Raw genomic sequence first — 17,373 nt, forward strand, 5'->3', positions numbered from 1 at the left:
GAAGTCTACTACATAACTACATCTAGTCTACATATATTAGATATGCATATTACATATTAATTATTATACATATATATATACACCAGTAGATGGCAATAAGATACAGAATACACTTGCAAAAACTTTCCCCAGTTCCTCCTGTGGAGAATATATACCTACAATCAAAAAGAAATAGTTTGTAGGAAAAATAAACCCATGATTCATATATATTCTCTTGAAAATCAAGAAAGAAACATTCATGGGAAATATGTATGCCCCTATATGCCCATATATACCTATGTGTGGAATGAGAAATTCTAATCATTTCCTGCCACACACTTTCTGTGTACTTTCTAGTTTTCACAATGATTCTACGATTTCTTTCCCATTCTTGATATTATATAGCATTCAGTCACCCTCTGTCATATAACAGATAAATGAACCAACCTGAGTTGTCAATGGACTAGTTACTCTAAGTCAAATAGAGGATAGCTAATGACACCACCTTTTATTTTGACATTACCTAATTACGCCTCACCTTAAGAATACTACAGTTTATAATTTGGAATATATAAATACATGCAAAAAGATATATATGTTAGTATACCAGTCTTATTGGGAATTACTTATGAGTAGTTATAGTTAGTCAATAGTTGTATGGGAATTATGATAGGTTAAAGAAATGTGTCAATTTCAATCCCTTAAGTTCCTAATCAGTTTTGAGTCAAAATAAAGCCTTTCAACTAACATTCATATTAGTATCTGTTCATCAAAGAGAAACTAAAAATGTGTTTAAATGTATAATCTAGAATGATTGATGATTTTTGGCTTGGAATTTTATGGAGTATATGTGTTCATCTGTTTTACCTACATAGCTTTAATTTATCTTGGTTTAGCTCATTCAATTTCCCAACTTTACACAAAAGCAATAGAAAGTTTATCTTTGTCTAAGAAGTTGCAGTTTCATAGCTATTGGGCCAGATCATACTTCAGAGAAAACATTTTTCTTCCATGTTGGAGGGTGAGCATGCCAGTTATTTGTGGGAAGTTTGTAGTCCACCACTACACTATGCCCCAATACCACCCTCAAATTCTAATCTATGAATTGATATTGTTTTCTGATCTAGATATTTCTTCCACACTTATAGGAATTAGTGATCATAGCAATGCTCTCCCTACAGAGGGGTGAAATTCTAACCATGTCTTTGTGATTTTCAAGGTTCTGAACCTGTTTCTGGCCTTGCTTTTGAGTTCATTTAGTGCAGACAACCTTGCAGCAACTGATGATGACAACGAGATGAATAATCTTCAAATTGCTGTGGACAGGATGCACAAGGGAATAGCTTATGTAAAAAGGAAAATATATGAATTTATTCAACAGTCTTTTGTCAGGAAACAAAAAATTTTAGATGAAATTAAACCACTTGATGATCTAAACAACAAAAAAGACAATTGCATGTCCAATCATACAACAGAAATTGGAAAAGATCTTGACTACCTGAAGGATGTGAATGGAACCACAAGTGGCATAGGAACTGGCAGCAGTGTTGAAAAATACATTATTGATGAAAGTGACTACATGTCCTTCATAAATAATCCCAGCCTCACTGTGACCGTACCAATTGCTGTAGGAGAGTCCGATTTTGAAAATTTAAACACAGAAGACTTTAGTAGTGAATCAGATCTAGAAGAAAGCAAAGAGGTAAGACTATATATGTGAATCGGTATAAATTTATATGTGTGTGCTTATCCATAAACATTATATTGCTTGTATTTATGATGATATGTTTTTCCTCTAGAATATTTTTGCCAGCACTTAAAATTTTATTTCACTGAAGAATCCAAGATGTAAACCCAGGTAGATAAATTGATGAATAACATGTTAATGTATGTGTTTCTCAACTTTAATAAAGGATATCCAGTAGTGAATGAATGAATGAATGAATGATATCATGAGTGGACTTGGAGCCTTTGTCTAGAACTTTCTATATCTTCTGTTGCATCACCTCAGCTCATATGGAAGGAAGATCCTTTCATAACATTGTTTTATGTATTAGTCTGTTCAGGCTAGCGTAATACTGTGCCACAAACTCGATGCTCTAAACAACTTAAATTTACTTCTCTCAAATGTTTGAAGAGTGAAATACATGTCAAGGCAGGGTCGGTTCCTGACAGCAGCTATGTTCTTGGATTGCTGATGTCTGTCTGTTGTCTGTCTTCACAGCCCATCCTCAGTTCACTGGATTAGAGCCCAGCTGACCTCACTGAATCTTTATCACCCCCTCATGGGTTCTATCTTCTTGTCAGTCACATTGAGGGTTAGAGCTTCAGCATTTGAATTTGGAGCAGAGAGTAGGGGTGGACGTATGTAATTCAGTCTGTAATGACCTACTTGAAAAGATTAAGCTAAAACATTAATGGATCTGTACTCTGCCCTTGATATACCATGGCTTGTCTTAAAGCTTTTTCAGTTCTGTATTTACATGAAAGTGGCATGCATTCAGTAGAAATCATACTTGGACTTTTGAACTTCAGTTATTTTTCTGAACTAATGTGCAAGTTTCACTCTCTTATACTGGGTAGCCATGATGCGCCACTGCTTCCCATCAGTCATGCTATCATGAGAGTAAAAACTGATATTTCATATCGTTCTATGTTGCCAGCTGTGATATTCAGTAGGTTAAGCATATTAAATGCATTTTTGTGTGGGTGCTGTTCCTGGGTGCTTGATCCCAGGGCCCGTGTGCTATGTCTGTACTTTTGTGCTTAAGGCTAGCGCTTTATGTACAACTTGATCTACAATCCACTTTGGCTTTTGGGGATTTTGGGTGGTTAATTGGAGATAAACTTCCTATCTAGGCTGGCTTTGAACCACTATCTTCAGATCTCTAACTGCTGAATAGCTAGGCATGAGTCAGTGGCACCCAGCTTAAAAGCCTTATTGATGCATGATAATTTTCCATTTATGATGAGCTTATTGGGACTTAACTCTATTGTAAATTGATAGGCATCTGTATAAGAAATTTCAAAAGGTGTCTGAAACCAAAGTATTTTCACTTTGTAGGTTTGGGGAGTTTTAAAAATAATAAAATACTAGCTTTTAGATTATAAAGCCTCAATATTTTAGAAGATCAGATACAACAATAACATTTTATTCTTAATAAAATTCTACTAGAATTTCACATTTCTCAAGGAAAACTAAAATCTAGAGAATTTTGATTGTTGGCTAAGGTAGATATGAAAGTGACATGACATTTTCAGTTATGTTTTATGTGTCTTTGAAGATTATTCAATTTTTTAATCATTATTTAATCTGAAAAATGAGGTTACTCTCCACTTTTAGGAGCAGGAGGTTGGTATTAGAAGCCATCCTAAGGGTTCTGAGGTAACCCTGTTTCATGTATGAAAGAAAGTGGAAGGAGATAAGTCAGCAAATCAATAATCAGGAAAACATAATTTTTAAACATGTTAAGCATCAGAGAAATGTAAATCAAAACCTCAAAGAAGCATCACCTTAGTGAGATTATATTCACTCTGCAAAATAGAAGAATTTTAAAGGATTCTTATCACACACTTGCTCTGATCAGAGCTTACCTGGCCTTGAGTTTTATTTCCCATGTTTCTAGACTTCATGTTTGTCTTGATTTTATATTATATTAAATTGGGTTTTGGTTTTACTTTCACTGGCATACATTGTCAATTCATACTTGGTTTCTAAGGAACTATCATTCTTCCTCAAGTCACATGAACTCCATTTGAAATGTGCTTTTACCGCATCTTGCTGAGAACTTTAACTTCAATGCTGAAACAGCATCCACTCCCAGTGCATGTCATCTGGCTTTCTACATATCATTGTTTGTACTACCAAACCGGTTCAAGTTTCCAAATGCTTGTTTCACCATTTCTTCCTTCTTGCTCAGGAAAATACACAATAAATTTTTCTCGTTGATTCCTTAGTCTTACAAAGCACGACAAAACTTAGAAACTACTGCACTTTCAGAGGAATTTTACTGCTACCAGATGCTTTCCCAAAGTGAAACTTATTTATTTCACATTAGAAGTTTAGCCTATAACTTATTAAGTTATTCTGAACATTTTTAGTTCTTCCCATTTAACTTCATTATTCAGCTGCTACCATGTGCTGGTGAGTATACTCAATAATGTGGTGTACTTATAAGTCATAATTCTATTTATGGATGTTTGTATTTTTATTCTCTGAAATCCTGATATAATGTTGAGAATGTAAATGCTATATATTCTTTTTGTTTTAGTTAATTTACGTGACATGGAATAAGTTAAACTTAATTTTACTTTTGGAAAAAAATCATTAATTCTGAATAACTCATTTTCCTATTTTATTATATGAGGACGTCTTTTCTATGAGGCTTATGAAGAATATTTTGGAAGCTTAGGGTACTCAAAAGGATAAGGTGATATCAACAAAATTATTACACACCTTTATTTATAAAAACTGAAAGAATTTATTACAATTACAGCAATTAGGAATAAAAATGAGACAGTGCTAAATTAAGTAAGTTATATTTATTTCCACAATGAGACAGTTCTAGAATCATAACCAAAATGTGCCTTTAATTCAGGCCTTGAATATTATCTGTTGATTTGCTCTGAGTTTACCATATACAAAACATTGTATGGCTTTACATTAATGATATCTTTCAACTTTTGTACTATTGAATAAATATTATTATTCTAGTTTTACAAATGAGGGCATTTTAATAAATAAAAATTTGCTGAAGTCGCACAATAGTAAGTGGTTATCACGGACTAGAATCTAGGCAGTCTTTTACAGACTCTATGCACTTAATTACACATAAAATTTTCTAAGAATATTTAAAATATACTTTCTCTAACATTTCACTGAAATGAAGAATGTTATTTATTAAAGACTGAGGCACAGGCATCAACTGTAGATCTGATGCTCCCTAGCAAATACTCCGCATTGGCTATGGGCATAGCTACCATGTGTCAGCGTTCTCACCCCACCCAAGGAGGGCTCTGGGAACTGCATGTACTTTAGGCTGATATGCTTCAACATCCCACATTGACTCATTGGCTTAATTCTAACTACAGACCACATATTTTAGTCTATTCCTGAAATGTGTGTTTGAGGAGTCTAAGCTTAGTGCTGTTTGGAAGAGGCTAATAAATCATTAGAAAGTACTTCGATCTTCACTTAATTAGTTTATGAGGTCTTTGAGAACAAAGAAAAAAGCTATCATAGCTTACTTTAATGCACAGTACATATAAAATGGTGAAAGAATGAGAGTAACACTTTATATTCCAATTATGTAACCTGTATTAACAAAACTTTACCTTCTGCCTTGCTTATTTGCTTTTCTTTTCTTTTTTTTAAGATAGTTTATTATATTTAAGTACTGTACAAAGGGGTTGCCATTCAATAAAGCAGTTTGTGAATACAATGCATCTTCATCAGTGTTTCAACATTCTTTGAATATTCTCGCCAATCCCTCTCACTACATCCTTTTCTCCACTTTTCTTAATTTTCTAGAATGTGCATTGAAGTTTTGACTGCCTTCTCCCCACTTCTCTTCAGTCATCTACCCCTTTCCCCACAAACCCACTTACCCCTTTAAGTCCTGTTTCTTGGGGACTATGATTTTTGTTGGAGTATGATTTATCCTTCCTAAGGAGTTACACTGTTTGCATTCTCCCCTGATTCTACCATATTTCCAACACTTGTATACTTTCTGAAGTATTTATTTAGGTATTTATAAACTAAGTCTACATTGAGAGAAATCATGCAACCTTTGCCTCTCTAAGCCTGACTCACTTCACTTACGATTTTTTCCAAGTCTTTTTAAAAAAAAAAAAAAAACAGCACAATATCAGTCTTTCTACTGGGTGGGTAAAATTTTAGTGTGTATATATACATTTTCTTGATCCTTGATCCATTTGTCCATTAATGGCCATCTGGGATCATTCCACAACTTAGATATGGGGCATAGTGCTGCAATGTACATGGCTGTACCGGTGTCTTTACTAGATCCCGGTTTGGAATCTTTGGGATAAATACCCAGGAGTGGAATTGTTGGATCATAGAATAGTTCTATGCCTTGAGGAGGCTTAGAGCATCCTTACTATTTTCCAAGAGTTGAACAAGTTTACATTTCACCAACAATGTATTAGGGTTCCTTTTTGCCCATATCCACACACCAGCATCAATTATTATTTGTTTTCTTGATAATGGCCATTCTTACAGGGAAATGTGAAATCTAAATGTTGTTTAAATCTGTATTTCCTTTATGACCAGAGCTATCAAGCATTTCTGCATGTTAGTGGCCATTTTTATTTCTTCTTTTTTATTTTATTTTATTTTATTGTAAAGGTGATGTGCAGAGGGGTTACAGTTACATAATTGAGGTTATGAGTGTATTTCTTGTCCAACAGTGTTATTCCCTCCCTCATTTTCTCCCACTTTCCTTCCCCACCCCAGACTTCTTATGAGAAGTCTCTATTTATCTCATTAGCCCATTTTTAATGGGTTTTAATTTAGTTTTTTAAGCTTTCTGTTATTCTGGATATTAGGTCAGTTTTTGATGTACATCTGGCAAAACCTTCTCTTGTTCCATAGGTTGTCTTTTTAGCTTATTAACATGTCATTTTCCATGAAAAAAAACTTCTTAGTTTGATGTAATCTTTAATATCATTGTCCTTCCTATGTATGAAATGAGGAATATAGGACAATTTTCAGCTTAGGCCGATGATAGCTATGGGATGGCCACGTTCCATAATGAATAGTATCATCAAGCCAGTGAAATACAAAGCTTTCTTTTCATTAGATTCATGGCTAGAAATTGCCAACTACCTGTCCATGTCCACTTTTGTATATCCCCACTGCCTCCACCCAGTATCAAATCCCATCTTGTAAGTTTTACTGCTACTTTCCCATTAGGCCAGTCTCCACATATAGACATGGTCCCTCTAAAAGATGAATTTGATCATAGCTCTCTTCTGTCTAAACTTTCAGTTGTCCATTACTTACAAGATGGTTGATACACTTAAATTGGCCAGTAAGTCCCCCCCAAGTCACCATCTCTCAGATCTTCATGGGATAGTACTCTACTTTCTCCCTGTCTAGATGTGCTGATCTTTTGTTTGAGCCTCTCACCATCATATATGTATAGAAATTTTCATATTCATCTCGCTTCACCTGGGGCACACCTCTCCATCTTTTGGTCTCATATGTTACCCTCTTCTACCCTTCTCTTCATAGAGAAAGCTAGGCAGTGCACTCAAAATACTCTACATCCTGATCTGATGAAAACATTCAACTTTAGGCTGGGAAGGTAGCTCAGTGGTAGAGCGCTTGCCTTGCATGCCTGAGGCCCTGGGTTCAATTCCTCAGCACCACATAAACAAAAAGAAAAAAGCCGGAAGTGGCGCTGTGGCTCAAGTGGTAGAGCACTAGCCTTGAGTTGAAGAGCTGAGGGACAGTGCCCAGGCCCAGAGTCCAGACCCCACGACCAGAACCAAAAAAAAAGAAAAAAGAAAACATTCAACTTTGACATCTATTCAGTAGAATTCATTGCATATTAAGCCTATGTTTCTCTATCTTCATCTCTATTTTTGGTATTTGAAAATTATAAAATTTTGCAATGAATAGGAAAAATTTTAATAGTTGGCAAATACAAATAATTTACTGAAAATGTTTTCAATGTATAGTTTATGAAAATCATATGATTTGTAAGAATAATGAGGTAAAATGAGTTAATATTTGGATTTTCTGGCTGTTGCATCTCAATACTGTGTTTCTTTAATATTATGTTGTGACTGTGTCAAATGTGTGTCATATGTGTGTATGTATGTGTATATATACAAATAGCGTATGTGTGATTATGTGTATAGCGACATGCCAGTGAAATGGCCAGTTTGAAGCTAAATCATGGCATCAGCTTTAAAAGTTAATTGTACAGATAATAGTCTTGGTTGCATGTGTATGTTTTTGCATATGTGTCTTCTGTATCCTTGTAATCCCTAAATACCAGACTGATTAAATGATTGATTTTTTTGGATTATAAATCAAACCCTTACTAAGCTCTATAAATAAACTCCCTCTGGGGGGGACCAAGATGGTGACGGGTCAGTAGGGAAACGCCACAGCTCTCTCCAACCAAAAAGAGAGTTCGAGTTCCAACGCTTAATCTCCCCAAGATACCGACAACAACAAAAAGACGAACACTCAGAGAAAAACCAGAGGCGGAGAATAACAAAAAAAGGAAGAGAGGAAAAGAAGAATTTCAGAACAGAGAAAAGCGAAGACCCCTCCCCCAACCTTTACTGGCCATGCGGCAGTGCGAAAAGCCGATGGCCAGCCGGCCCCGGCGGGGGCTGCGGGAGCCCCAGAGACACAGCAGAGACACAGGGGGCCGCTTTCAGATCACCAGGTACTGGTTTGCAGAACAGCGGATCGCCAGGAACAGAGAAACCTACCAGCCGGGAGTGTCCAAGAGGATCCCACCCACACCCCTCACTCTCCACCCGAGCAGAGAGGCTCCATCCCGCCAAAGCTGCTCGGCACCATCAGCACGACAAAGGGACCTGTCTGCAGACCACCCGCCCGCCCTTTCGCGATCGCAACGAACCGGCAGGGCCGCTCTGGCCCCAGAGGTACCGCGAAGAAGCTGCCTGAGCGTGGACACTTTTGACCCGACAGCTTCGACAGAGGCAGAGACAGAAAAGAATCACACAGAGCCACCACCGCCCAACCCAGCCCGGATTGCAACAACAACTGACGACCTACACCACACAGAAACAACCAGCTCCAGGGTGAGTACCCCACAGGGGAAGTGTATCCCTCAAGGGAGACCAGAGCTGGAGGGAATCCCCGGACCCTGACCTAGACTCCCTACCCCAGCACCCGGACCACAGGACCCACTAAAACTGGGAACTGTTTGAGAGCTCCACCAGCCCGTGGAGCACACTCAGCTGGCCAGGCTAGAGCAAGAGCACCCCTGGAAGGGAGCTTAAATGCCCAAGCCAGGAACAGCGCCCCTGGGTCAAGACTACCAACAGTAGAAGAAATTTGAACTGTGTCCCCCAGGCTGTATAACCTAGGTGGTATACACATCAGCACAGGCCTAACGAGTGCGCTCCAGGCTGCATAACCTAGGTGGTATACACATCAGCACAGGCCTAACAGGCGCGCTCCAGGCTGGGGCCGGAACCAGGCCCGGGGATCTGGCGCCTGAACAACACAACCAACTCCTCCCAATTGAAGTAAAAAGCTGAGCATACGCGCCTCAACAGAGGGGAGAAAACCTGGAAACAACACTCCCCGGGAAGCACGCCTGTGACAACAAAAGACCTGGAGGCCCAGGACAAGAGAAGCCCAAACCCCACCAAAACTCCACCCATATACCCTAGACTGGGAATTGGGCAACACAGGCTGCCAGCACCTGATAGTAAGCAGGAGCTCAGACTGTTAAGGCGGCTCAGCAATAGAGTGATAGTCTTGGCTGTATGAGGCCCTGGATCTGATTCCTCAGCATCACAAAAGCAAAAAGGGTCAGAAGTGGTGCTGTGGCTCAAATGGTAGGGTGCCAGCCTTGAGCTGAAAAGCTGAGGGACAGCACCCAAACCTAGAGTTCAAGCGACAACCAGCCCAAAACAAACAAACAAAAACACATCAGGAGCCCATAGCAGACTCCAGTATTTGGGAGAGTGCATCCAGAGCATCTGTTCTTCACAAGAGCACCCATAGGAGCAAACACAAGCAGTCTAGGCTGCTCAACCCTTCCAAAGGCGGGAACTGCCAGCAATCTACAGCAGAGAGCTGAGAATCCTAAGTAAGTCAGAATAGCAGCTGGAAATAGGCTCCCAACAGAACCCAGATAAGGCACAGACTCTCTCTACCAATACAGAATCAGCAACCAAGCAAAGACAGACACACCAAAACAAAATTGAAGAGCAGTCTCCTGAACCTCCATGCGAAAATCACAGAGAAAAATCACAAGGTTTACCACCACCCAGGACAGCAAGCTCACCTCAAAAGCCAGCAGCCATGCAGGGGAGAGCCCCAGGGGGAGCAAAGCAGGAATGGAAGACAAAAGCTACATCCAAGGGTTGCTGGAGGCAATGACTCAAGAAATAAAGCAAGAAATTGATCAGAAATTGAAAGAGCACAAGGATGAACTATCCAAAGAGATACAGGGTATCAAACAAGAGATGCATGCAAAAATAGAAGCTGCACAAACTTCAGTAAGAAGTGAGATAAACGCCAAATTAGAGGTAATGCATACCTCATTGAGAGGTGAGATCAGTACTCTGAGAACCAACATTGAATCCATAAAGGGATCCATTTCCTCCATGCAAACCACAATAGAAGCCACTGTCAACAGAGTGAATGAAATGGAAGGTAGAGTGTCAGATACAGAAGAAAGAATACACCAACTGGACCAAAAAGTGACAGATATGGAAAAATCACTCAACTTAAACCAAAGGGATATTCAAGAGCAAGCAGATAATGCTAAAAAATTTAACCTTCGCATAATTGGAGTGGACGAAGGTGAGGAATTCCAGAGCAAGGGAATGCAACACCTATTTAACAATATAATCAATGGAAATTTTCCCCACCTCAAAAACGACCATCTTAACTACATCACAAAAGCTTATCGAACACCCAACAAGCAAGACCCCAGGAGAAACACTTCTAGACACATTATAGTAAAAATGATAGATCTGAATAATAAGGAAACAATCCTGCATGCAGCAAAAATGAAGAAGGAGCTATAATACAACGGGAAAAAAATAAGAATCACTGCAGATCTCTCCACACAAACAATGAATGCAAGAAAAGCCTGGGAAAGCACCATACGAGCCCTGAAAGCCAATAACTGCCAACCCAGACTGATATATCCGGCAAAGCTAGCATTCACATTCAATGGAGAACTGAAAACTTTTAATAGCAAAGAAAAACTAAATGAATACATAAACATTAAGCCAGCATTACAAAGAATTCTAAGAGGGGGGACAACCTGAAGAAAGCAACCAGAAACGGGGACCTGCCCCAAACGCGCGTTACTCAAAGTCTAACTGAGCAAGCACAGGAGGAAAGGAAAGAAGAAAAACTTAGGAAAACGGAATGGCAGGGACAACAATGCATCTCTCTATACTTTCTCTTAATATAAATGGGCTGAATTCGCCAATTAAAAGAAAACGAACTGAGGACTGGATCAGAAAACAAGACCCATCCATCTGTTGCCTTCAGGAGACCCACCTCTCAGCCAAACATACAAACAAACTCAGAGTGAAGGGGTGGAAAAGGATCTACCAATCAAACGCCCCCAGTAAGAAAGCAGGTGTAGCTATCCTGATATCTGACAAAATAAACTTTTCATTAAAATCAGTACAGAAAGACAAGGACGGATACTACATATTAATAAAGGGAACAATCCAAGAGGAGGATATAACCATCATCAACTTATATGCCCCAAATATTGGTGCACCCAGATATGTCAAACAAATGCTCTCAAACTTACAGAATAAAATAGATCCCAATACGATAATACTAGGAGACTTTAACACACCACTCTCACCAAAGGACAGGTCTTCCAACCAGAGGATTGGCAAAGAAGCTACCTAATTAAGAGAGGCCATACTTCAAGCGGAATTAACTGACATCTACCGAGTATTTCACCCTAAAACAACACAGTACACATTCTTCTCAGCAGCTCAGGGAACTTTCTCCAAAATAGACCATATCATAGTTCATGCAAGGAACTTAAGCAAATACTAAGGGATCGACATAATCCCCTGTATCCTATCTGACCACAGTGGAATCAAGCTAGCTCTCAATAACAAAGCATACCGCAGAAATTTCTCTAATACATGGAAATTGAACAGCACACTCCTTAACAATGCCTGGATAACAGAAGAGATCAGAGAAGAAATAAAGCATTTCCTACAACTCAATAAAAATGAAAACACCTCACAAAGAAACTTGTGGGACACAGCAAAAGCAGTCCTAAGGGGCAAATTTATTGCCCTCAGTGCCCACATCAAGAGAATGGAGACAGACCAAGTAAATAATCTCATGTTGCAATTAAAACAGCTAGAAAAACAAGAAAAAATGGGACCTAAAGCTACTAGACGAAGCCAGATAACCAAATTAAAAGCAGAGATTAACCAATTAGAAAATCAAAAACCATAACCAAAATAAACCAAATAAAAAGCTGGTTCTTTGAAAAAATAAACAAAATTGATGGCCCATTGGCTAGATTAATTAAAAAAAGAAGAGAGGAAACCCATATTAATAGGATTAGGGATGCCACGGGAAACATCACAACACGTACCCAAGATATCCAAACAATTCTAACAGACTACTTTCAAAAGCTATACTCTCTAAAGGAAGAAAATCGGGCAGAAATGGATGCATTTTTAGAGAAATACAAGTTGCCCAAACTGAGCAAAGAAGAAGTTAACCAATTAAATAAGCCAATATCCTATAATGAGATACAGGAAGCTATCAAAAGTCTTCCAACAAAAAAAAGCCCAGGACCAGATGGATTCACAGCAGAATTCTATAAGACCTTTAAACAAGAACTAATACCCATACTTCTCAAGCTCTTCAGAGAAACAGAGAAGGAGGGAGCTATCCCAAACTCATTCTACGAAGCCAATATCACACTCATCCCCAAACCAGGCAAAGACCCAACCAAAAAGGAGAATTACAGGCCAATCTCCTTGATGAACACAGATGCAAAGATCCTTAACAAGATTCTAGCTAACAGAATCCAGAAACACATAAAAAAAAATAATTCACTATGACCAGGTAGGCTTCATCCCAGAGACACAGGGATGGTTTAACATACGTAAGTCAATAAATGTAATCCAACATATCAACAGAGCCAAGGTCAAGAATCACATGATTATTGCCACAGATGCAGAAAAGGCCTTTGACAAAATTCAACATTCATTCATGCTAAAAGCTCTGGAGAAAATAGGAATAGAAGGAACATTTCTAAAAACAATAAAAGCCATTTATGACAGACCAATAGCCAATATTATACTTAATGGGGAAAAGCTACAACCAATTCTCCTAAAATCAGGAACAAGGCAAGGATGCTCACTGTCTCCACTCCTCTTCAATATAGTCCTAGAACCCTTAGCCAGGGCAATAAGGCAAGAAAAAGACATTAAAGGGATCCGCATAGGGAAAGAAGAAGTTAAGCTATCCCTTTTTGCAGACGACATGATACTATACCTCCATGATCCCAAAAACTCCATCCCCAAACTCTTAGAAACCATAAATCACTTCGGCAAAATAGCAGGATACAAAATAAACCCACAAAAATCAGTTGCCTTCCTATACACTGATAATGTACAGGAAGAGAGGGAAATAAAGGGAGCAACCCCATTCACAATAACCTCCCGAAAAATAAAATATTTAGGAATTAACCTAACCAAAGATGTAAAAGAACTATTTAATGAGAACTATAAAAAGTTAAAGAAAGAAATTGCAGAAGACACTAGGAAATGGAAAGACCTCCCATGCTCTTGGATAGGCCGACTTAATATAGTAAAGATGGTAATACTTCCAAAACTAATATACAAATTCAACGCAATTCCTATTAAAATCCCAATGACGTACATCACTGAAATACAGAAAACAGTCCAAAAATTCATATGGAACAACAAAAGACCTAGAATAGCCAAAACAATTCTAGGGGATAAAGACAATATGGGAGGGCTATCCATGCCGAACTTCAAACTCTACTACAGAGCTATAATAACAAAGACAGCATGGTACTGGCACAAAAACAGACCCGAAGACCAATGAAACAGAATAGAAGATCCAGAAATAAATCCACAGGCCTACAGCCAGCTGATATTCGACAAAGGAGCCAAAGACATACAATGGAAGAAACACAGCCTCTTCAACCGCTGGTGCTGGGAAAACTGGGCAGCCACATGCAGAAAACTAAAAGTGGACCCCAGCCTATCACCATGCACCAACATCAACTCAAAAATGGATTAAAGACCTTAACATTAAACCTGAATCTCTGAAACTACTGCAGGACAGAGTAGGAGAGACACTTGAACTAATAGGCACAGGAAGGAACTTCCTGAACAGAGTCCCAGGGTCACAACAAATTGGAGAGAGACTCGACAAATGGGACTACCTTAAAATAAAAAGCTTCTGCACAGATAAAGCTATCGCAACCAAGCTAGAAAGACAACCAACTAATTGGGAAAAAATATTTACCAGCAATATATCAGACAAGGGGTTAACATCCTGTATATACAGGGAACTCAAGAAACTAATCCCTCCCAAACCTAACAAACCAATTACTAAATGGGCAAGGGAACTAAAGAGGGACTTCTCAAATGAAGAAATAAAAATGGCAAAGAAACACATGAGGAAATGTTCATCATCCCTGGTGGTGAAGGAAATGCAAATAAAGACAACCCTGAGATACCACCTTACCCCAGTCAGAATGTCCCACATCCACAAATCAGCCAACGACAAATGCTGGAGGGGATGTGGAGAACGAGGAACGCTATTACACTGCTGGTGGGAATGTACACTCATACAACCACTTTGGAAAGCAGTCTGGAGGGTCCTTAGAAAGCTAAAGATTGACCTCCCTTACGACCCAGTCATACCACTTCTAGGCATCTACCCTGAACAACAGGAACCAATATACAAGGACACGTGCACCTCCATGTTTATTGCAGCACTGTTCACAATAGCTAGGATATGGAAACAACCTAGATGCCCCACCACAGATGAATGGATCCAAAAATTGTGGTATCTATACACAATGGAATATTATGCAGCCATTAGAAATGACAAAATAATGGCATTTGCAGGGAAATGGATGGAGCTAGAAGGAATCATGTTGAGCGAGGTAAGCCAAGAACGAAGAGACAAACAGTACATGGTCTCCCTGATAAGTGGATGATAAATCCAAAATGTTAGGTGATATGACAAAACTAACAGGAGTTAAGAAACAAAGAACTCCCACTCATCTGGTTGAACCACTACCAAATATCCCCATGCTGCTGATCACATATATGGTATATAACATGTGAGCACCGTTATATATTACAGACTGTGATAGACAATTTGCTCCAGGAAAGTTAGAATGAACTTGTGACTTTAAATGAGCATCATTATTCCACAATACTGTGATTTTCTGGAAATTAAGTAATCACTTAATCACAATCAAAAAAAGAAGAACCTTGGGGAAGGGAGGGAGGGAGGGGATGGTAGGGGGAAAACAATGGAGGGGGTAACAATGTTCAAGAGGAAGTGTACTCATTACCTCACTCATGTAACTGTAACCCTCTGTATAGTATCTTTACAATAAAAAAATAAAAAAAAAATAAACTCCCTCTAACAAAACAAGTCTAAAAATAAAATCACACTCATTATAAGATCAATCAGACAAGAACAAAGCATTTAACTTGTTACTCTAAAGAAATAATGTGGAGTATATCATTTACTTTGCTTTCTTTGGCTTTATCTTCTCAGTCAAAATGACTTTCTACACTAGAGAACACTGTTTTGAAACAAAGAATGTTGCACCAAACCACTGAGAAAGATAAAGGCTCTTGCCACTAGGATTGTCATTATTAAGTGGTTATTGAATGTCCCAATGGATAAAAGACTGTAGACAGTGCAGACACCATGTGATCTGTTTTATTCAGCTCACACATTAAGTAAGCCTGTAAAAAATATATGTGTTATACAGATCAGTGAATAAGTGTTGGATTTAGATACTGAAGGTCTTGAATGGAAAATAAGCATCTTTTCAAATTACCTAGTCCATTTGGATATTAATACATTAAAAATTAATTAATGACCAATTGTGTTAAATGGATTTTTAAAAGACTATTAATCTCCAAAGCAGAGAGGACCAATGTTCTATCGTGCAAGGCAAGCGCTCTATCACTGAGCCACCTTCCCACCTCCCAATGTTCTATCATGTAAACAGAGAATTTCAAAACAAATGTAAGTTTTAACATAAGATATAAAAAGGAGAAAATAGTAAGCCTTATTGGTTTTTAAATCACTAAAAAGAAAAACTTATTTCAGAGTGTTTCAGTTTTGTTGTTTCTTCAGCATTTTACCTGAAGGCATGTTTCATGTACAAATACGGAGATAGACTCTCTCCACATATCCAAAGAGCTTTCCTTCCATTTATAAAGAACATTATTACTATCAAACTCATTAAAAGTCACAGCAGATCTTTATTTTAATAATGAAAAAATAAAAATATATTGGAAAAATATATTAACCATTAGGGTCTTTTATTCAATAGTTTGGTCCTGTAGTTAAAAGGAAAAAATATATATGTTATTCTGTATGTATTTATATACATATACATGTAAGTTATATATACAGACATTGAAAATTGGAAAAGTAATAAAAAGCATTAGGGTTAGTATATTACAATATAATATATTTACAAAATATTGCTAGTTCCAATTTTATTTTGTTATTTAACTTGCACTAAATTACATCAAATTTTACATTATATTTAATCAAATCTAAGTAAATTCAAAAATTGCAGTTAAACATGCAGTTAATAATAAATTGTGTAACTGATTCATTTTTAAAAATTGTAAATGCTTTCATTAAAACAACATCACTTTGGACTCTTTCTCTTAACATTTGGAGTTCATCTTTAGCCTGAATCACTTCTGTAACTGGTCCTCTGACATACCCCAAAGAAGAAAATCTCACACAACAACTGAATTAAACATGTTTATAGATATTTACATCCTTGTCCCTTTTTAAAGCAATTGCTCAACTGAGCATTGTGGCCTAATCCCAGCACTCAGGAGGCTGAAACACCAGGGCTGTGAGTTTGAGGCACCCCTAGGCTATATAGTAAGATTTTATCTCATTATATATATAAACAGCAGTATAATTATTTAAAATAACCTTTAAGACTTTTATGAGAAAGTATAATGGATTTGCTTTTGTTAATTTCATTAAATTGTTTTATGTATTTAAAACATTTCTTCTCCAACTCAGTTTTCAAACTATACAAGATTAAATGACATAGGTACTCTAAAATGTATTAAATTCGTTAGTAAACAACAGGTTCCTGATAAGCATAAGCTCACCTGGAGGGATCAGAAACGCACAGATGTACTGAAGAGGTAATCAATTTGACACACCAAGACCATTGATCATTGTGTTTATAGATAAAATGTAACCATCACTAATATGGCAAATCAATGAAAATGGAGTAAGGTTATAATGAAAAATATCTGTGCCTAATATATGGTATAGGTATTGTGAAGTTCTGTTTAAATGAAAAGGCAAGTATTATCCTTCTAGAGTGATTGGAATAGTAGCTATAGTCAGAAAATAAAAAGAAATTTACTTTAAAGTACATT

At 37.7% G+C, this 17,373-nt stretch overlaps 1 protein-coding gene across 2 annotated transcripts in view; it reads left to right on the top strand.

Annotated features, from left to right (window-relative positions):
• The window catches only part of Scn1a (sodium voltage-gated channel alpha subunit 1), a 129,846-nt gene that overhangs the window by 81,183 nt on the left and 31,290 nt on the right, over positions 1-17,373 (top strand). For both annotated transcript variants that reach the window (XM_070021632.1, XM_070021642.1), the window contains exon 18: positions 1,199-1,681. In XM_070021632.1, coding sequence (XP_069877733.1) covers positions 1,199-1,681 — 483 coding nt within the window. The remainder of the gene's footprint in view (positions 1-1,198; positions 1,682-17,373) is intronic.

The sequence above is a fragment of the Dipodomys merriami genome, unplaced genomic scaffold (genome assembly GCF_024711535.1).
Source record: "Dipodomys merriami isolate MVZ:Mamm:240054 unplaced genomic scaffold, mDipMer1.0.p SCAF_1, whole genome shotgun sequence".
In the NCBI taxonomy this organism is placed as follows: Eukaryota; Metazoa; Chordata; class Mammalia; order Rodentia; family Heteromyidae; genus Dipodomys; species Dipodomys merriami.